General features: G+C 46.2%; 2 protein-coding genes across 6 annotated transcripts in view; one reads left to right on the top strand and one right to left on the bottom strand.

Moving 5' to 3' along the window:
* rufy3 (RUN and FYVE domain containing 3) overlaps window positions 1-6,437 on the bottom strand; it is a 75,905-nt gene extending 69,468 nt beyond the window's left edge. For 2 of the 5 annotated variants that reach the window (XM_072256503.1, XM_072256505.1), the window contains exon 1: window positions 6,124-6,437. In XM_072256503.1, coding sequence (XP_072112604.1) covers window positions 6,124-6,385 — 262 coding nt within the window. In that variant the 5' untranslated portion in view covers window positions 6,386-6,437. Of the gene's footprint in view, window positions 1-5,555; window positions 5,617-6,123 lie in introns of those variants that run through there. The other 3 variants (XM_072256499.1, XM_072256500.1, XM_072256504.1) reach the window with 3 other exon arrangements.
* Window positions 5,956-21,549, top strand: part of LOC140196765 (bifunctional methylenetetrahydrofolate dehydrogenase/cyclohydrolase, mitochondrial-like) — a 67,597-nt gene continuing 52,003 nt past the window's right edge. The window contains exon 1 of the mRNA XM_072256512.1: window positions 5,956-6,088. The gene's annotated coding sequence lies outside the window, so the exon portion shown is untranslated. The remainder of the gene's footprint in view (window positions 6,089-21,549) is intronic.

Raw genomic sequence — 21,549 nt, forward strand, 5'->3', positions numbered from 1 at the left:
TTAGAACAATAAAGAAATTTGTCATTGTCCCAGACGACTCTTGCCAACTTTTACAAATGCATCATATAAAACATCCCATCACAGCTTGGTAAGGCAACTGCTTCACCCAAGACCACAAAAAAACTGCAGTGTTGTGCCCACAGCCCAGTCCAAGACAAATCAGCCTCACCTCCATTGACTCCACCTCCACGCAGAATATACAAAGGCTTGAAAGCATGGACCACCAGGCTCAAGCAGAGCTTCTATCCTGCTGTTGTTAGACTCTTGAATAAAACTTTTCATATGCTGAAGCTGAATTCTTGATCTCCCAATCTACCTCAAACGGATCTTACATTTGATTTGTCTACCTGCTGAACAGACCAAGGGAGAGAGGACAGAAAGGATGGAGTGAGGGGGAAAGATGAACAGAGATGCAAGATAGAATCACCAAATGGTCTGATGCTGGGCAGTACACTCAGACCCTAGCACCAGTATCTGTGTGCAGCTGACAGATTAGCTAATAGCTTTGTTGTTGACGATCATTCAGCACCTCCCACACCAAAAAGGCAAGGCAGCAAGTACAGGGGACATCATCACTTACAACTTCCCCAAGTGACACACCACTCTGATTTGAATATATACCACTGTTCCTTCATTGGCACTGGGTCTAAACACTGTGATGCCCATTCCAAAACCACTATGGAAGCACCTTTATCAGAAGGACAGCAGTAGTTAAAGAAAGAAGCTTAACCATAGAACCATAGAAACTACAGCACAGAAACAGGCCTTTTGGCCCTTCTTGGCTGTGCCGAACCATCTTCTGCCTAGTCCCACTGACCTGCACACGGACCATATCCCTCCATACACCTCCCATCCATGTATCTGTCCAATTCATTCTTAAATGTTAAAAAAGAACCCGCATTTACCACCTCATCTGGCAGCCCATTCCATATTCCCACCACTCTCTGTGTGAAGAAGCCCCCCACTAATGTTCCCTTTAGACTTTTCCCCCCTCACCCTTAACCCATGTCCTCTGGTTTTTTTCTCCCCTTGCCTCAGTGGAAAAAGCCTGCTTGCATTCACTCTATCTATATCCATCATAATTTTATATACCTCTATCAAATCTCCCCTCATTCTTCTACGCTCCAGGGAATAAAGTCCTAATCTATTCAACCTTTCTCTGTAACTGAGTCTCTCAAGTCCCGGCAACATCCTTGTAAACCTTCTCTGCACTCTTTCAACCTTATTTATATCCTTCCTGTAATTTGGTGACCAAAACTGAACACAATACTCCAGATTCAGCCTCACCAATGCCTTATACAACCTCATCATAACATTCCAGCTCTTATACTCAATACTTTGATTAATAAAGGCTAATGTACCAAAAGCTCTCTTTACGACCCTATCTACCTGTGACGCCACTTTTAGGGAATTTTGTATCTGTATTCCCAGATCCCTCTGTTCCACTGCACTCCTCAGTGCCTTACCATTAACCCTGTATGTTCTACATTGGTTTATCCTTCCAACATGCAATACCTCACACTTGTCTGTATTAACCTCCATCTGCCATTTTTCAGCCCATTTTTCCAGCTGGTCCAAGTCCCTCTGCAGGCTCTGAAAACCTTCCTCACTGTCTACTACACCTCCAATCTTTGTATCATCAGCAAATTTGCTGATCCAATTTACCACATTATCATCCAGATCATTGATATAGATGACAAATAACAATGGACCCAGCACTGATCCCTGTGGCACACCACTAGTCACAGGCCTCCACTCGAAGAAGCAATTCTCTACTACCACTCTTTGGCTTCTTCCATTGAGCCAATGTCTAATCCAATTTACCACCTCTCCATGTATACCTAGCGACTGAATTTTCCTAACTAACCTCCCATGCGGGACCTTGTCAAAGGCCTTACTGAAGTCCATGTAGACAATATCCACTGCCTTCCCTTCATCCACTTTCCTGGTAACCTCCTCGAAAAACTCCAATAGATTAGTCAAACATGACCTACCACGCACAAAGCCATGTTGACTCTCCTTAATAAGTCCCTGTCTATCCAAATGCTTGTAGATTCTGTCCCTTAGTACTCCCTCCAATGACTTACCTACTACCGACGTTAAACTTACTGGCCTATAAATTCCCAGATTACTTTTCGATCCTTTTTTAAACAACGGAACAACATGAGCCACTCTCCAATCCTCCGGCACCTCACCTGTAGACAGGGACATTTTAAATATTTCTGCCAGGGCCCCTGCAATTTCAACACTTCAAGGTCCGAGGGAACACCCTGTCAGGTCCCAGGAATTTATCCACTTTAATTTTCCTCAAGACAGCAAGGACCTCCTCCTTTTCGATCTGTACAGTTTCCATGATCTCACTACTTGTTTCTCTTAATTCCATAGACTTCATGCCAGTTTCCTTAGTAAGTACAGACGCAAAAAACCTATGTTTTTAACGCCATGCTATTAAAGGCAGTTTAGGATGGGTAATAATTACTGATCTTACAGCAATGCCCACATCCATAAGTAAATTAACAAGACTCAATGCTCCTGGTTATCAACAGGCAACTCCTGTCAGGTTCATTTTGTGGCTCAGACCATCACAACTGATATTCAGCAGAAAAAATTCACAGTTCAGCCTAATGTTCATATGACTAGACTCTCAGTGTGGTAACAAGTGCAGCAGCTTCAGTGGTACAGGAACAGAAGCCATCCCCAGCCACAGCAATTCTCCAGCCTTCATCGGAAGTTTTTGCATTCAAGTTAGATGCCGTGCCCAGGAAAACTCATCAGCACCCACACTTCCTTAGGAGGCTAAAGAAATTTGGCATGTTCCCTTTGACCCTCACTATCACTGGTGCACTATAGGAAGCATCCCATTTCAGACACGTCTCGGCTGGGCACAGCAACTGTTGTGCCCAAGATGACGAGAAAGTGCAGACCTGTGGGGCAGCGCAGCACATCATGGAAAGCAGCCTCGTCTCATGGACTCTGTTTACACTCTTGGTGCCTTGGCAAAGCAACCAGCAAAATCAAGCACGGCTCCACCCTCTCTTCCGGACAGAAGATACAAGAGTCAACGAACAGCAATTACCACCAGGATCAAGGACAGCTTCTATCCCACTGTTATAGGACTATAGAACAGTCCCCTGGCATAATAGGATGGAGTCATGACTTCACAATCTACCTTATTATGGCCCTGCACCTTCTCGTCTTCCTTCACTGTACTCTCCCTGGAACACCATTCCGCATTCTCAATGCACTGATGTGATGAAATAATCTGTACAAAATGCAATATTTTTTCACCGTACACGTGACAATAATAAACCAAGTCCCAGTTGTGGCTCAGAATGCATGCAGACACTCTTAAAGCCATACTGAGAGGCTGCTACAGTCTCAAAGGTATCCCCTTTCAGTTGATTAGTCCACTTGGCCCAGTTTCCCTTGGTTGATCTAACCCTCTAATGCCATGACCCAAGTTACACCAAGTCTCCTTCATGCATCACCCCTGCCCTTGCTGACCTCCATTGACTGCTGGTCAGTAAAGCCTCGATATCAATCCAGCCATTCTCTCTCATCTCTATAATTCTCACCAAATCCCCATAACCTCTGCACTTCTCCATTTCCAGCCCCTTGCTTTTAGCTGCCTGGACGCTGAGGTTTGAAATTCCCTTCCAAACACCTCTCCTCCTTTCTCTTCCTTCAACATATCCCTTACATGTCCTAGAGTCGCATGAGGCTTGGTGTCCAATTTCAGCTTGTGCCCAGATCCTTAGGGTCACCTATTTTAAAGTTGTTTTACAAATGGGAGTGAGCGATTGCCCAATACAATCTGCTACCTCAGTGTTAAACTGAGGCCTAGCAACCCTCTCAGGTAACTGCCAAGATAGGAGAGCTTCACATGCATTCTTCAACCAGGCAAATGTAAACAGATTGTCACATTGTTGTTACTACAGGAGCCCAAAGACCTGCACTCAATGATTCAGGAACAGCTTCTTCCCCTCCACTATCATATTTCTGAACAGTCCATGAACACTACCCCATTATTCCGTTTTAATGCACAATTTATTTTTAGTTTATAGTAACTTTATGCCTTTGCACTGGACTGCTGCCTCAGAGCAACAAATTTCACATGATACAAGAGAGTGATAATAAACCTGACTGACTCTGACTTGAACTCAGCAGATCAGGCAGCATCTATGGAGAGGAATAAACAGTCGGCGTTTCAGGTCGAGACTCTTCATCGGGATTGAAGATAAACAACCTCCCCACTGACTCCCGGGGGCATCGGCACTCCATGACTGCCCAAAGTGCTGAGGGAGCATTCAGCATGAACACTAGAACATAGAACAGTAGAGGAGGGGGACAGGCCCTTCGGCTCACCATGTCTGCACAAAGAATGATGCTAAATTAAACTAATTCACTTCTAGAACAGAGAACAGTACAGCACAGAGCCTATATCCCTTCATTCCCTAGTCTCTTAAACACCACTATCCTATCTGCTTCCACCCCTAACCTGAACCAACTGGAACCTACACAGAGTGTATCAGGTTCTAGACACCCATTACTCTCTGCATAAAAAAAAGTTACCTTACACATCTCCTTTAAACTTATCCCTTCTCAGCTTAAATGCATGCACTCTAGCATCTGACATTTCCGCCTGGGGAAAGGTGTTCTAACCCTCAGCTATTCCTCTCATAATTTTATAAACTTCAATAAGATCACCTTTTAGCCTCCGACACTCCAGAGAAACAACCCAAGTTTGTCTAATTTCTCTTTACAGCACACGCCTTCTAAACCTCTTTTGCGCCCTTTGTAAAGCTTATGATGTAATGGGGTGACCAGAAACACAGGCAACACTTCCAGTGCAGCCCAACCGAAGTTTTATACACAGAAACACAATACAATAGCAGCAAGAGTAGAGAGCTTGGCTCCTCAATGGCACCATTTTATGTAATATTATGATGGATCATCTAAGCTGGCCTCAGGTCCTTTCTTGTGTTCATCGAATCTCAGATCCATGGACTGGGACCGTACAGATATAAGCAGCAGTCCACCCGTCTGACCCAACAGCCCTCTCCTGCCCACCTGCAGCGGGTTCCTGATCAGTCACCTCAGGGGTCACAGAACTGGAGTGGAAAGGGGGATAACCTCCATTCCGAGGACAGAGGTTGCTGACTGAGTGTCCTTCACATGAGCTGTCCTCTGGCTGCCTGGGTCTGAAGCAGCGGGTCATAAAGCCATACAGCACAAAAGCAGACCTTTTGGGCCAACCCCCAGCCAAACAGCCTCCATGAGCTAGCCCTACTTTCCTGTGTTTGACCCATCTCTCTCCAAACCTTTCAGATCCTCAGAACGGGATTCCTATCCATTAAACGGCACTTGGGGCAGCGGCACAGATAGGAAGGCTCGGGGGATATAAGCAAATGGGACCAACTCATCTTGGTTGACTGGACAATCTAGGATGAAGCGTCAGCTTTGGTGCTGTACAACTCCACGACCTCAGCGCCTTTTAAACGCAAATTGCATCCACCTCTGCCACTTCCTCTGGCAAGCACGTTCCTTATATTCACCTCGCTCGGGGTGAAAAACTTTCCACGCAGGTCACTTTCACGCGTGCTCCGTCAACCTTCGACCTTTAGTTTTAGACTTCCCTAACCTGGGAAAAAAACAGTGACCATTCACATTATCTATGCCCCTCATGATTTTATAAACCTCTATACAATCAACCCTCAGTCTCCTTCACCAGCCCCAGCCTACCCCGTCTTTCCTAAACAGCTCAAGCCCTCCAGTCACCACAACATGTTCTGCAGCCTCTCCAGTTTATCTCATCCTTGCCGGTCTCTCGCTTCACCAGCTGATTCCGACTTCAGAACAAACCAGCAGTCTCTCGGACTGCGCGTCAAGCGGGTGGGCAGGTTAAAACGCAAATGATTTCAAACCAGTTCGTAAATTAAAGCGGCATATTCCCAACACACAGCCCGATGTCGGACTCTAGCACCAGGTCCCTGCTCAGTCCGGCCCAGTACGTCTTGCTGAATTAAGGCAGAGTTCCGCCGGTTGCGGTAGAGTTTGCCCAACTCTTGATTGTCCTGAATGCAAACAGGTCAGTTCACGCACCGGCCCGGCGGGTGTACTTACTTTTGCCGCGTACTTTGACGGGGGAAGCGGCAGGAGAGGATTCGAGCTGCACCAGACCGACGCCATCACAGATGTCGGTGGTGGAAGGTGACGTTTTCTTCACGAAATAAATGACCGGGTCTCTGTCGGCCGGGCTGCGGGCGATAGGACACGCTTCCCCGTTGCTGGCAGGCGCACTGGAGTCAGTGATCGAGCCCCAATCCACGGCAGTCGTTTCCGTAACTTGCTGCAACCCCGCGGTCGCAGCAAACTGCTCCGCCATGATCGGCGTAGCAACGACAGGTCCTGCCCCCGGAGCGCGTGACTGCCAGACGGTCCGGGGCCGAACCGCGGGCAACGTCCCGGGGAATCCGCTCGCGTCCCAGGGAATGATGTATTAGCGGCCCGGGCAATGTATCAACGTCCCGAGAAATCCGCTCGCGTCCCAGGGAATAATGTATTAGCGGCCCGGGCAATGTATCAACGTCCCGAGAAATCCGCTCGCGTCCCAGGGAATAATGTATTAGCGGCCCGGGCAATGTATCAACGTCCCGAGAAATCCGCTCGCGTCCCAGGGAATAATGTATCAACGTCCCGGGAAATCCGCTTGCGTCCCAGGGAATAATGTATTAGTGGCCCGGGCACTGTATCAACGTCCCGGGAAATCCGCTCGTGTCCCAGGGAAAGTATTAGCGACCCGGGGAAATATATTGCATTCCGGGTATATAAATGACTTGGATGGAAATGTAAATGAGCGAGTCAATAGTTCTGTATATAAGGATTGCTGGGCTGTGGTTAGTGTAAAAGGCTGTGAAATAGGATATTGACCAGTTACAGGTATGGGCGGAGAAACTGCAGCTGGCTTTTAATCCAAACAAGAGTGAGGTGTTGCACTTTGCCGGATCCAGTGTTTATGAGAAGGTACACAGTTATCAGCAGAATCCCAACAGCACTGATATAGAGAGGCTCTCGGAATCGAAGTCCATAGCTCATTGAATGTGGCCACAGATGTGTGATAGGGTGGCGAAGATTGCCTACCTCATGTTTGCCCTCATTGGGTGGGGCTTAGAGCCTAAGAGTAAGAAAGTTAAATATAAACTTTTTTTCACTTGTAGCATTGTCTGCAGTTCTGGTCACTTGATTAGAGGAAGGATGTGAAGGCTTCAGAAAGGATGCAGAAGATGTTTACCAGGATACTGCTTGGATTCGAGAGTACGATCTATAGTTAGAAACCAAACAAGTTGTATTTTTTTCTCTGGAGCGTCAGAGCCTGAGGGAAGACCAGAAGTTTACAAAACCATAGAACACTACAGCACAGAAAACAAGCCATTCGGCCCTTCTAATCTGTGCAGAAACTTTATTCCACTAGTCCCATTGACCTGCACTCAGTCAATAACCCTCCAGACCTCTCCCATCCATGTACCTATCCAATTTATTCTTAAAACTTAAGAGTGAGCCTGCATTTACCACGTCAGATGGCAGCTCGTCCCACACTCCCACCACTTTCTGAGTGAAGTCCCCCCAAACCTTTCCCCTTTCACCCTAAAGCCATGTCCTCTTGTATTTATCTCTCCTAATCTAAGTGGAAAGAGCCTACTCGCATTTATTCTGTCTATACCCTCATAATTTTGTAAACCTCTATCAAATCCCTCCTCATTCTTCTACGCTCCAAGGAATAAGGTCTGTACCTGTTCAACCTGTTACAGAAGTCAGAATTATTTTCCAAGAGTGGAAATGTCAAATAGTAGAGGATATGTATTTAAAGTGAGGAGGAAAAGTTTAAAGGAGATGTGCTGTGCATTTTTTTTTACACATTGGTGAGTGCTGGAGTGGACTGCCCGGGATGATAGCAGAAGTGGACAAGATACTGTCTGACAGGCTATTAGGCAGGGATGGAGGAAAATAGATGATGTCCAGACATTTAGTTTAATTTGACAACGTGGGCAGGAAGGGCCGTTCCTGTACTGTAGCGTTCTGTGGTCTACGTCCCAGGAGGATGTATCCGTGTGCCAGGAAATGTGTCAATGTCACAAACACACGAGAAAATAGGCAGCTCGGCCCTTCGCCCATCTGCACCATTCAATATGATCATGGCTGATCTGTGGCCACCTCAACGTCTCTTCTGTTCCAGTTGCCATCTCTTTCAATTCCTTACACTTCTGCACCTTATCTAAAGATCCAGCCCCCATCACCTTTGGTACATCCTCCGGAAACTGTAACGGAACAAATATCAGTCTCAGAATAGTGGAATGAGCCGGCAACATCTACTTTTTTAAAACTTCCATTCTATTTATATACAGCACAGGTTAGGCCCTTCCAGGCAGCCATTCGAGCCACAGCTTCATCAATTCCCAATTTAACCCTGGACAATTTACAGTGACTAATTAACCTACCAACCGGTCCGTCTTTGGACTGCGGGAAGAAACCCTCATATTCCACAGGGAGGACATAGAGACGGTGGCAGAACTGAACTCCAAACTCTTGATGCCCTGAGCTGTAATAGTGTCGCGCTAATCATCACACTACCGTGGCACCATATATTCCTTGAGGTTCATTTCCTTGCAGGTGTTTACAGGAAAATTAAAAAAAAACAACAGATTTTATGAAAACTATACACAATAACTGACGAACAACCAATGGGCAAAAGAAGTCAAATTGTGCAAATAAATAAATAGTACTGAAAGCATGCATTGTAGAATCCTTGAAAGTGAGTCTGTGGGGTGTGGAATCAAAGTTTCATCATGCAGGAAGTATAGAAGCCTGAAGTCCCACACCACAAGATGAAGCCACACTCAGGTTGGAGGAGCAGCACCTTATATTCCGTCTGGGTAGCCTCCAACTTGATGGCATGAACATCGATTTCTCGAACTTCTGATAATGCCCCCCCTTCTCTATTCCCCATCCCTTTCCCCTCTCTCACCTTATCTGCCTGCCCATCACCTCCCTCTGGTGCTTGTTCCCCCCTTTTCTTTCTCCCATGGGCTTCTGTCCTCTCCAATCAGATCTCTCCTTCTCCAGCCCCGTATCTCCTTCACCAATCAACTTCCAGCTCTTTACTTCACCCCTCCCCTCCTGGTTTCACCTATCACCTTGTGTTTCTCCCTCCCCTCTCCCCCACCAACCTTCTAACTTTTTTTTGTCTCCAGTCCTTCCGAAGGGTGTCGGCCAAAATGTCGACTGTACTCTTTTTCATAGGTGCTGAGTTCCTTCACCAGATTCCAGAACAGCTTCTCTCCCTCAACCCTTCCCTGTAATCACAAAGAAGGCATGTCAGCAGCTCCATTTCATTATGTCACTGAATAGTCATGCAAATTTCTGTAGATGTATAGTAGATAGCTTTTTGACTGGTTGCGTCACACCTGGGTATGAAGGAACACGAGGCTGCAGAGGTTTGTAGACTTGATCGTCTTCATCACAGGCACACCCCTCTCCCCACCTTTGAGGATATCTTCAAGAGGCAGTGACTCAAGAAGGTAGCAATCATTACTGAGGACCCTCACCATCCTCTTCTTGTTATTGACATACCATTATTAGCCTGAAGACCAAACTCAGAGATTCAGGAGCAGCTTTCTCCCCTCTGCCATCAGATTTCTGAATGGTCCACGAACACTACCTCGTCCCTTGTTTCTTGGCACTATTTATTTTTTGTATAACTTATGGTAATTTTATGTCTTTGCACTGCACTGCTGCTGGAAAACAACAAATTTCATGTCAGCACACGCAAAATGCTGGAGGAATTCAGCAGGTCAGGCAGCACCTATGGAAAGGAATAAACAGTTGACTTTTCGGGCCGAGACCCTTCATCAAGACATGTCAGATAAAACAGAGAAAATAAACCTGGTTCTGATTCCAATTCCGACTACTTGGTCCTTGAACCAACTGACACAACTGTAATCAACACAGTTTAGCAACACTAGGGCCACTTGGCACTAAAATGGACTTTGTATTTTTGTTCTAATGGTGTTTTTTCTTGTAAAGATTGTGTATAATTTATGGTTTTCTCTTGATTGCTGGTTATTTAATGCTGTGTGTCTGTGACGCTGCCGGATCATCAGTAGATGTGGTTGATGGAGACCAAAGAAGAGGCCAGTCCGTTCTCTAAAAGGGGAGGAAAATATGTGCCGGGCAGTGGAATCACATTGAATGTGGCAGAAACGGCAAAGGATGATGCTTTGGATACAGGGGCTGAGGGGAACTCGATCTTTGCCTTGCTCAGTAGGAGAGGGAGCCGAGAGAAAAGGCGCAGAAAATAGAGGAGATGAGAAGGGTTGTCAAATATGGTGTTAGATATAAAGTTATATTTAATGCGTTTTCATAAAGTCCTTTTGATACCTATGTTGAATTTGTAATAAGAGCACTAGGTCAGTTTGCGTATATTACCTATTAGCAGTTCTGGGTTTTACACTGTTACTGTATTTATAATTTATTGTGAAATTTGTTTCCTTAAGGTTTTTTTGTAGCTGGGGGGGGGGGGAGAATGGTAATGGAGACAAGCTCCCATTACCTATTAAATGCTCCCAATGGCGTTCTCCTCAAATAACCTCTGACAATCCAGTCCAGCTCCTGGCCTTCAGGTGTGGCTTAGATATTAAGCTCAGTGCAACCATTTCTACTGACAGGAGAAGGGGCGAGGGTGGGTTACTGGCACCTTAAAACCAGGTGCTTTGGGCTGATGGGGCTCATCAGCCATATTAGCAGCTCATCTCAGCAGGAAGACTGTGATCTCAAACCTCTGCTGCCTTGTGGCTATACCCACTCATGGGGTAGGTTTCAGGAGTAAACTTTGAGGGAAAAATCCAAAGCTGGAGTCCCTAGGGAAGTCCTGTGTCAGGTTCAACACTGACCAACAACTCCTGTGACACCGCTGGTGCTAAACTGCACTGGTCTCTGCCATTCCTTTGGGTTCATCAGATGCATGGAGATGGGGAGCTTGCTACACGGGTGACAGCTTGCTCTCCATATCATACTGGCCTATCTAGACAGTCAGGCACAACGTCCACGGTGAACCCTGGCCAACAAAGGCCTCAGAATTGTGAGATTTATTCCTCAGCATTTGGTTGAAGGTGTATTTATTATTGACAACATCAATACTTCCATTGGCTGTGATGAGATACTGTGAGGGATTGGTTCTTGCAGCTTGCCAAATGCTCTATGATTAAGTATAACCACCAGTCCGTTTCCCGAAAAGCATCAATTCATACACCTAGTGTGTATCCAATTGCAAGCAACTTCATTTAGGCTGATCATAAATTACTCTTCGACCCTTTCTCGTAGCTTTGAGAGCTGACTGCTCTTTGGATGCACCAGCCAACAGGATGGATCGGTTTAGTTTAAGCACTAATTTGTCACTTTCCCTTTCAAACCGCACCCTGTCAAGCTACAATTCCGGAACTGATTGGCAATATCATTGGAAGGTTGAGTGGAGTGGTTTTTATTGTTTGTTTAGTGTCACTATTTTCTAATTTACTTACGACGCACTTGCTGATTTAACTGTTTCATTGCCCGATCTGTGGTGGATCCTGAGGGTGTTCTCTCTGGTAACTAACCCCTCTAAATGTTTTGTGTTGAGTTATCTGGTTGACTGCTCATCAAAGTAAGTCATAGAGTCGTACAGCATAGAAACAGGCCATTCAGCCCACTAATTTCATATGGACCAGTGGATACCCACGGGTACTAGCCCCTTCCTTCAGCACTTGAGCCATAGTCCTCCGTTCCTGGGTGACTCGAGTGCTCATCTATACCCTTCTTAAATCTCCCAGTGACTCTATTTCCACTACTCCAGCAATATGTTTTAGGTACTTACCATTCTCTGGGTGATGAAGGACCCCTCAGATCCCCTCCAAATCTTTTACTCCCCCCCCCTTACCCAAAACCTATGCTTCTAGTTTTATTTAATTCTGAAAGGAAAAAGGCTCCTGCATTCTATCCTGTCTATACATTTCATAATTTAGATACCTCATTTACATCCTCTCTCAGCCTCAGTGAGAATAGACCCATCTCTCCTCGTCACTGAAACCCAGGCAACATCCTGCTGAATCCCCTCTGCACACCCTCCAGCGCTCTCACATCTTTCAGGCGTCACCCGAAGCTTGAGGAGTGATTCTGGTTAAAACTTGGAATCAAAATCAGGTTTAACTCTCACTGGCATAACTCTCACCACCCACACCACTCTTTCCATCGGTGGCACAGCTGTGGAAACTGTGAACAGTTTCAAACTCCTGGGAGTGCACATCTCGCACAACCTCTCACGGTCCCAGAGCACGTCCTACACAATCAGGAAGGCTCACCAACGCCTCTACTTCCCGAGGAGGCTGAAGAGAGCCGGACTTTGCCAAATAACCTTCACAACCTTCTACAGACGCACAGTAGAGAACATCCTAACATGCTGTGTCACTGCACGGTATGGAACCTGCACTGCAGTGGAGAGGAAGCATTACAACGGATAGTCAAAACTGCCCAACGTATCACTGACACCAGCCTACCCACCATCAAGGAAAGGTGCTGGAAAAGTGCCTGCAGTATCCGAACCACCCACCCTGCTCATGGGCTGTTTGTCTCACTCCCATCAGGGAGGAGGCTACATAGCATCTACTCCACAGCCACCAGGCTCCAAAACAGTTACCTTCCCCAAGCAGTACGGCTGATCAGCACCTCCACCCACTAACCCACCACCACTACTTTATCATTTCCTATCAGTCACCTTATATACAGACACTCCTCTACCTGACATCACTTTGTGTGTATGTAATCAATCTATGGATATAAGCTATCATAGGTGTTTATATTTGTTGTGTTTTTTATTATTGTGCTCTTTATGTGTTTGTTTTGTGCTGCATCAGATCCGGCATAGTAAATTATTTCATTCTCCTTTACACTTGTGTACTGGAAATGACATTTAACAATTTTGAATACGTCATGAAATCTGTTATTTTGTGACAGCAGTAGAGTGCAATACTTAAAATATCCTGTAAATTACAATAAGGATATATAAAAAATACTGCAAAAAGAGAACAGAATAGTGAGGAAGTGTTCATGGTTCATAGACTGTTCAGAAATCCGATCCATGAGAAGAAGAAACTGTTCCTAAAGTGTTGAGTGTATGTCTTCGGGCTCTTGTATCTCCTCACTGATGGTAGCAATGAGAAGAGGGTATGTCCTGGATGTTTGGGGTCCTTAATGTTGGATGCCCTCTTTTCGAGGCCTCACCTTTTGAAAACGTCTGTGGTGGTGGGGAAGATAGAGTCCATGATGGTGGGGAAGCTGGTGTCCGTGATGGTGGGGAAGCTGGTGTCCGTAATGGTGGGGAAGCCGGTGTCTGTGATGGTGGGGAAGATAGTGTCCGTGATGGTGGGGAAGCTGGTGTCCGTGATGATGGGGAAGCTGGTGTCCGTGATGGTGGGGAAGCCGGTGTCCGTGATGGTGGGGAAGCCGGTGTCCGTGATGGTGGGGAAGATAGTGTCCGTGATGGTGGGGAAGCTGGTGTCTGTGATGGTGGGGAAGCTGGTGTCCGTGATGATGGGGAAGATAGTGTACGTGATGGTGGGGAAGATAGTGTCCGTCATGATGGGGAAGCCGGTGTCCGTGATGGTGGGGAAGCTGGTGTCTGTGATGGTGGGGAAGATAGTATCCATGATGATGGGGAAGATAGTGTCCGTGATGGTGGGGAAACCGGTGTCCGTGATGGTGGGGAAGCCGGTGTCTGTGATGGTGGGGAAGATAGTGTCCGTGATGGTGGGGAAGCTGGTGTCTGTGATGGTGGGGAAGATAGTGTCCGTGATGATGGGGAAGCCGGTGTCCGTGATGGTGGGGAAGCCAGTGTCCGTGATGGTGGGGAAGCCGGTGTCTGTGATGGTGGGGAAGATAGTGTCCGTGATGGTGGGGAAGCTGGTGTCCGTGATGGTGGGGAAGCTAGTGTCCATGATGGAGCTGCCTGAGTCTACACCTCTCTGCAGATTTTTCTGTTCTTGTGCAATGTCCCCCCCACCAATATCAGATGGTGTGGCAAGCAGTTAGAATGCTCTCCACATTACACCTGCAGAAATTTGCTGCAGCCTTCAGTGACATACCAAAACCCCTCAAACTCTGAGTGAAATATAGCCGCTGGCATGCCTTCTTCGTAACTGTATCAATATGTTGGGCCCAGGATAGATGTTCAGAGATGTTGACACCCAGGAACTCAAAACTGCTCACCTTTCTGCTGCTGACCCTTTGATAAGGACTGATGTGTACTCTGACTTTCAAGTTCTACTTTTGATTGTATAAGGTTCAACTAAACTGTGCTGGGGTAAATAGAACTGACCTCTGATCCTGAATTACTCTCACCTGGTTATTGGAGGTAACTGTCTGACACGATTCCATCAGTTACTGGCTGTTGCGAGGTCTGCCTTGTCCTGTTCCGTCCATCATAACCTTCCATTGGCGCTGCTGTATGCAAGGATGAAGTGAGGGCTAAAGATACTAGCATCTCCAGCCAGAGACTGGACATTTAGTGTGCTGAGGGAGAATCAGCCATGACTGAATGGCAGAGCAGACTCAATGGGCCAAATGACCAAATTCTACTCCTGTGTCTTATGGAAGAACATAGCACGGTCACTGGAAAATAAGATTGATGACCTCAGGGCAAGGCTGCTCTCTGAGAGGCAGATGAGGCAGATCTCAATTGTTAGTTGCATTGAGACTTGGTTAACAGCGAACACGTCGGAAGCAGCTATCTGACCAGAAGGTTTTACGATTTTCAGAATGAATCAAACCTCGAGTTCTGGTAAGAACAAAGGTGGTGGTGTATGCTTTTTAGTCGATTCTCGTTGGTGCATGGATGTTGGGGTTATGTCAGTTTCTTGTTCCCCTGACTTAGAACAACTAATAATTAAAGATAGACCATCCTACTTGCCTTGGGAGTTCTCATCCACGATCCTGACGGCAGCTTACATACCACCAACGGCCAGTTATCAGCAAGCACTCCCGGAACTGCACGATGCTGTCTGTAAACAAGAAATGCCCCATCCTAACACATTTCAAATTATAGTTGGCAACTTTAACTAGGCCTGTTTAAGAAAACCCTGCCTAATTATCACCAGCACATGACCTGTTGCACCAGAGGTCCCAACACAGACCACTGCTACACCACGATAAAGGAATGCCTATCATTCCTACCCGAGACCACATTTTGGCAAGTTAGAACATTTGGCTGTACTCCTGTTACCTGCGTACAGACAGAGCCTAAAGATCAAGGGTCAAGAGACCAAGACAACCAAGTGGTTGTTGCGGGAGGCTGAGGAATGGCTATAGGATTGCTTTGAGTCAGTGGACTGGGCCGTGTTCAAGAACTCATCCGAGGACCTGAATGGCTACAGCAGGGTGGTTACAGACTTCATTAAAACAGCTGTGGATGAGAGTGTCCCCACATAATCGTTCAGGGGTTTCCCCAGTCAGATACCCTGGATGAACAATGAAACCTGGAACCTGCTGAGAGCTGATCAGAGGCACTTAAGTCTGGAGATCAAGAATGCTACAAGAGGTGCAGGTATGATCTCCGGAAAGCCACCTTTCGGGCGAAGTAGAGATTCCCAACTAGGTTGGAAGCAACAAGGGATGTTTGACAGCTGTGGCAGGATTTGAATGCCATAACCTCCTACAAAGTTAAATCTTGCGACACAGGGGACAGAAGAGCTTCGCTTCCAGATGAGCTCAATGATGCCTTCTATACTCGCTTTGACCACCAGAACACGGAGGAACCATCATGCACCCCCATGTCTCCTGATGATCCTTTGGTCTCAGTATCTGAAGATGACATGCAGGCTGCCTTCAAGAGAATGAATCCAAAGCAAGTATCCGGTCCAGTGGAAGTATCTGGCCGAGTACTGAAGACCTGTGCCAACCAACTGGCTGGTGTATTCACGGATAACTTCCCCCTCTCGCTCTGGCAGTGTGTGGTACCCACCCTCTTCAAGCAGGCTTCAGTTGTACTGGTGCCCAAGAAGGGCGTGGTAACCAGTCTAAATGACTGTTGCTCAGTGGCACTTGTATCTACAGTGATGGAGTGTTTTGAGAGGCTGCTGTTGAAGCATATCAGATCCTGTCTGAGTGATGACTTGGATCTGCTCCAATTTGCCTAGTGAGGCAATAGGTCTACAGCAGATGCCATCTCATTGGCTCTTCACACAACCCTGGAACATCTGGATGGCAAAAATGCATACACCAGGATGCTCTTTATTGATTGCAGCTCGGCATTTAACACCATCATCCCCTCAAAGCTAATCAGCAAACTCCAAGACCTAGGCCTCAATACCCCCTTGTGTAATTGGATCTTGAATTTCCTCACTTGTAGACGCCAGTCAGTTCAGATTAACAACAACATCTCTTCCACAATTTCCATCAGCACAGGAGCACCATGGGGATGTGTGCTTAGCCCCCTGCTCTACTCACTTTACACCATTGACTGTGTGGCTAAGCACAGCTCCAACTCCATATACAAGTTTGCTGACGGCACCACTGTAGTGGGTTGTATCAAAGAAGGTGATGAATCAGCATTTAGGAGGGAGATTGGATACTTGGCTGAGTGGCGTAATAACAACAACGTCTCACTCAATGTCAATAGGACCAAGGAACTGATTGAAGACTTCAGGAGAGGGAAACCAGAGGTCCATGAGCCAGTAATCATCGGAGGGTCAGTAATTTTAAATTCTTGGATGTCACTTTCTCAGAGGACCTGTCCTGGACCCATCATATAAATATAGTTGTGAAGAAAGCACGACAGCACCTCTGCTTCCTCAGAAGTCTGCGGAGGTTTGGCATGTCATCGCAAATTTGGCAAACTTCTATTTGTGTGTGGTGAGAAGTGTGCTGACTGGCTGCATTATGGCCTGGTACAGGAATACCAATGCCTTTGAGTGGAAAAACCCTCAAAAGGGAGTGGATTCAGCCCAGGACATCATGAGTAAAGTCCTCCCAACTAATGAGCACATCTACATGAAACATTGCCGTAGGAAAGCAGCATCCATCATCAAAGATCCTCACCACCCAGGCCATGCTTTTTTCTCACCGCTGCCATCAGGAGAAAGTACAAGAGCCTCAGGACTCGCACCACCAGGTTCAAGAACAGTTACTACCCCCCAACCATCAGGCTCTTGAACAAAGGGGATAACTACACTCATTTAAGGACTCTGTTATATTGTTATTTCATACTCGTTACTTATTGCTATTTATTTATATCTGTATTTGCAGTTTGTTTACAGTTTATAGTTCCTGATGTTTGCAGTTTACAGCTACTGTTCTATAGATTTGCTAAGTATGCCTGCAGAAAAAGAATCTCAGGGTTGTATGCGGTGACATGTATGTAGTCTGATAATAAATTTTACTTTGAACTTTGATGCTGTCCATGAGCATTCCACCACTTTGTCCCTCTGCCTGCTGGTTGTTGTGTGGGCCTTCTGGTTTCAGATCACACTACAGGGACTCTAAGATGACAGTACTGAGGGATTTCCACACAGCCTGAGGGGCCACTTTTCAATTGACATACTACTAGGTCCTGGGAGGGTGTGAAAGATCCCATGGCCCATTACAAAGAAGAACATGAGTTCACCCTAGTGTAACACACAAAGGAGCCGAGCAAATTCAACCAGTCAGGCAGCATCTATGATGGGAAATGAACTGTTGAACATTTTGAGACAAGACTCTCACCCTGATCCTCTGTCTAATGTTTATTTCTCAGTCACCATTAAGTGCCTCGATTCAAAACATTGACTGCCTATTTCCATACACAGATGCTGCCTGACTCACTGTGTTCTTCCAGCACTTTGTTTGTTACTCCAGATCACAGCATCTGCATCCCTTTTGTCTCCAAAGCATACTATCGGTCACTGTCACATTGTGGGGGCTTACTGTGTGCAAATTGGCTTCTGCCTTCCTTCACTGTTTCATTGGCCATGAAACACTTGCTCATGACCAACGGAAGCTTGTCTTTGTTGTTTATCATCTAGTTTCCACTTGATAACAGTATGAACCACAGTGCGAGATTTCACTTGGCACATGCACCCTCAGGTGGCAATCTGTGAATTACAGTATATTGTACCTGGCAGAGAACCCACCACTTAACTCCCACAGAAATCTTCCTCCGTTGTGTTTTTGTGAAGGTAATTGAGTCACAATCTGCATATTTGCAATTATATTTCTGCCAACTGCAAGAGAGAAAGAACTTGAATTTCGATTCTATCAAATACAAAATGCTGGAGGCAGCTCAGCAGGTCGGTCAACAACTGTGGAAAGGAATAAGCAGAACACATTTCGGACCGAGGTCCAGTAATCTGCATTTCTATTGCACGTTTCACACATTCTCAGTGCTGTTCTAACAAGTATGTACTGTACTTTTAAACTGTGATCACTGTTTTATAGATGTACCATGAAATAATCTTGTCCAGATGCATCATGGTGCGGCAACGACTCCGCCTGAGACTGCAAGAGCTGTGGACACAGCTCAACACATCACAGAAACCAGCTTCCCCTCCACGGACTCTGAATACACTTCCCACTGCCTCGGTAAAGCAGCCAACATAATCAAAGACCCCACCCTCTTCTCTCTTCTCCCCACTCCTGTCGGGCAAGATGTTTCACCAAGCTCAAGGAGATTACTAAAAGATCATTGAATGGACATCTTGTACGACAAGATGGACTCTTGACCTCACAATCTACCTTGTCATGGGCCTTGCACCTCCTTGTCTGCCTGTACTACACTTACTCTGTAACTGTAACACTATATACTGCATTCTGTTACTGTTATGCCTTTGTACTTCTTTGGTATATTTATGTACTGCTTTTCACTGTATCTCAGTACATGTGGCAGTAGCAACCAATTACCAATTAAATTGCCAATAATGTAGGGAAAGATAGTAGCTGGAATTCAAGACACACATTCAAGGAATCGGGGGAAAACAGTGTTTGTGCAGGAATGCAGTGCTGAGGTGAGCAATCAGCAATGGTCTTATTGATAGGGGGAAGCAAGGATGAGGGGTGGAATGGTTTGCTCCTGCTTCCATTGTGTTCAATTATCTCACAGATAATATACAAAATTATCAACGACCTGATGATCTGTCCCAGTAATGATGATCTGTGACCTGTCACAGTGCTGATGACCTCCAACCTGTCCCATCGCTGATGACCTGTGATCTCTCCTGGTACTGATGACCCCTGACCTGTTCTGGAGCTGATGACTGAGGAGTAAGTATTGCCCGTGTCAGCTGGGAGATCTCTGCAGCTTTTCCTTCAGTAAGGACCTTTCATGGCACATGGTGCTGAGTGAGACTATTTGGCCCATTGTCCCTGTGCTAACCCTTTGACCAATTGTCCAGTTGGTCCCGACTCTCTCCCTACACCCAGCATGTTTCTCCTCTCCCCTCCCATGTGAAGCTCCTATTGGAGCTGCCTGACTGCCCCTTCAGGAAGCTCAAGATTATAACCAAAAACATTCCCCCACACCCACCCCCCCCAATACTTTGCCGACCCCTTCACACCATGGTTTATGTCCACCCACACTCTTGCCACACAAACATTTACTCAATCAAAGCCCCTCAGTGATCAAAGCCTCCATCACACACGTTGAGAACCTCAAGCTTTTTAGTCCTAGTTTGACTTCAAAGGGGAGTGGTATGATTACAACTGGTATTGGTTCCATGCCAGTGCTTCAGAGCAGCATTGCCACTGGCTCACCCTCTCAGACAGCCATTGTCTGCTCTCTCAGGTGGGTATGTAAGATCCCATGACAGCATTTGAAGGAGAATGAGGAGACTGGTTTTCCAAAGTCTCTGGCCAACATCTAGCTCTCAGATCACCATTAAAACGGATATCTAATCATTATCCTGATGTGGTGGTGAAGCATCAGAGTGACACAGCAGGTAGTGCTACTGCCTCACAGCTTCAGCATCTGAACTTGATCCTGACCTCCAGTGCTTTCTACGTGGAGTTTGCACGGGCTCCAGGTACTCTGGTTTCCTGCCACAGCTCAAAACGTGTGGGTCAGTGAGTTAATGGGTTGCTGTGAGTTATATCTGGTGCAGGTGTCATAGAATCATGGGGTGAAACAGCACGGAAACAAGCTCTTCAGCCCAGCTTATCCTTGCAGACCAAGATGCCAACCTGAGACAGACACAAGCAACTGCTGACATCTCGAGGAACCTACAATCAACTGCAGGAACACAGCAGGTCCACCAGCATCTGTGGGTAGAAGGAATTCAGGAGTGCATTGATGCAAGGTTTCAATCCGAAACATTAACAATTTCTTCTTCTCACACAGTTGCCGCTTGACTCATTGTGTTCCTCCAACCGATTGTCTGTTGGTGTCTATATGAGTTTATTTCATTTATAGGGTTGTACAGGTCAGAGAGCAATACAGCACAGATACAGGCCCGTTGGCCCCACAAATTCATGTCATCCACGGTGCTCAATCAGCTAGCCCCAATTTCCTGTGCTTGGCCCATATCTCTCTAACTTCTGTCCCTCCATGTACCTATCACATGGTTGCTGACCATGTGACCACAATTACAGTTACTAAATCTTAGAAGTACTCTTAACAGTCAAACTTAACTTATACTATTGTACCTGTCTCAACCACCTCTTCAGGCAGCTCATTCCACATACTCACAGTGCTCTGTGAAAAGGTCCCTCAGTTGCCTTTTAAATCTTTTTCACTATCAACAACACATCCTAATTTGCAAACTTATTGATCAGGTCCTCTGCATTCAAATCCAAGTCATTTTTATAACTAACAGATAACAAGGGTTTCCGCACTGACTGCTGCAGCACACCACCATTCACTGACACCAACCCCCCCCCCACCCCCAGTCCAGGAAACAATCTTCAACCATCACTCTATGCTTCCTAGAGTCATAGAACACAACAGCCACAGAAGAAGGACTTTCAGCCCATCTAATTTGTGCCGAACTATTAATCTGCCTAGTCCCATCAACCTACACCCTGACCATAGCACTCCGTACCCCTCCCATCCATGTACCTATCCAAATTTCACTTTAACCTTGAAATAGCACCCAAATCCGTCACTTCTGCTGGCAGCTCATTTCACAGTCACCGTCTGAGTGAAGAAGCTCCCCCTTAAAATTTCACCTTTCACTCTTAACCCATGACCTCTAGTTCGAAGTGTCACCCTCCCTCAGGGGAAAAAGACTGCTTGCATTTACTCAATCTATATCCCTCATAATTCTGTATACCTCTATCAAATCTCCCTTCATTCTCCTATGCTCTGGGGAACAAAGTCCTAACCGATTCAGCCTTTCCCTATAACTCAGGTCTTCAAGTCTGGCAACATCCTTGTAAATTATCTCTGTACTTTTTCAATCTTATTGATAACTTTCCTGCAGGAAGGTGGCCAGAAATGTACACAGCACTCCAAATTAGGCCTCACCAATGTCTTATACAACTTCAACATAACATCCAAACTGC

This window comes from Mobula birostris, chromosome 4, assembly GCF_030028105.1.
Source record: "Mobula birostris isolate sMobBir1 chromosome 4, sMobBir1.hap1, whole genome shotgun sequence".
In the NCBI taxonomy this organism is placed as follows: Eukaryota; Metazoa; Chordata; class Chondrichthyes; order Myliobatiformes; family Myliobatidae; genus Mobula; species Mobula birostris.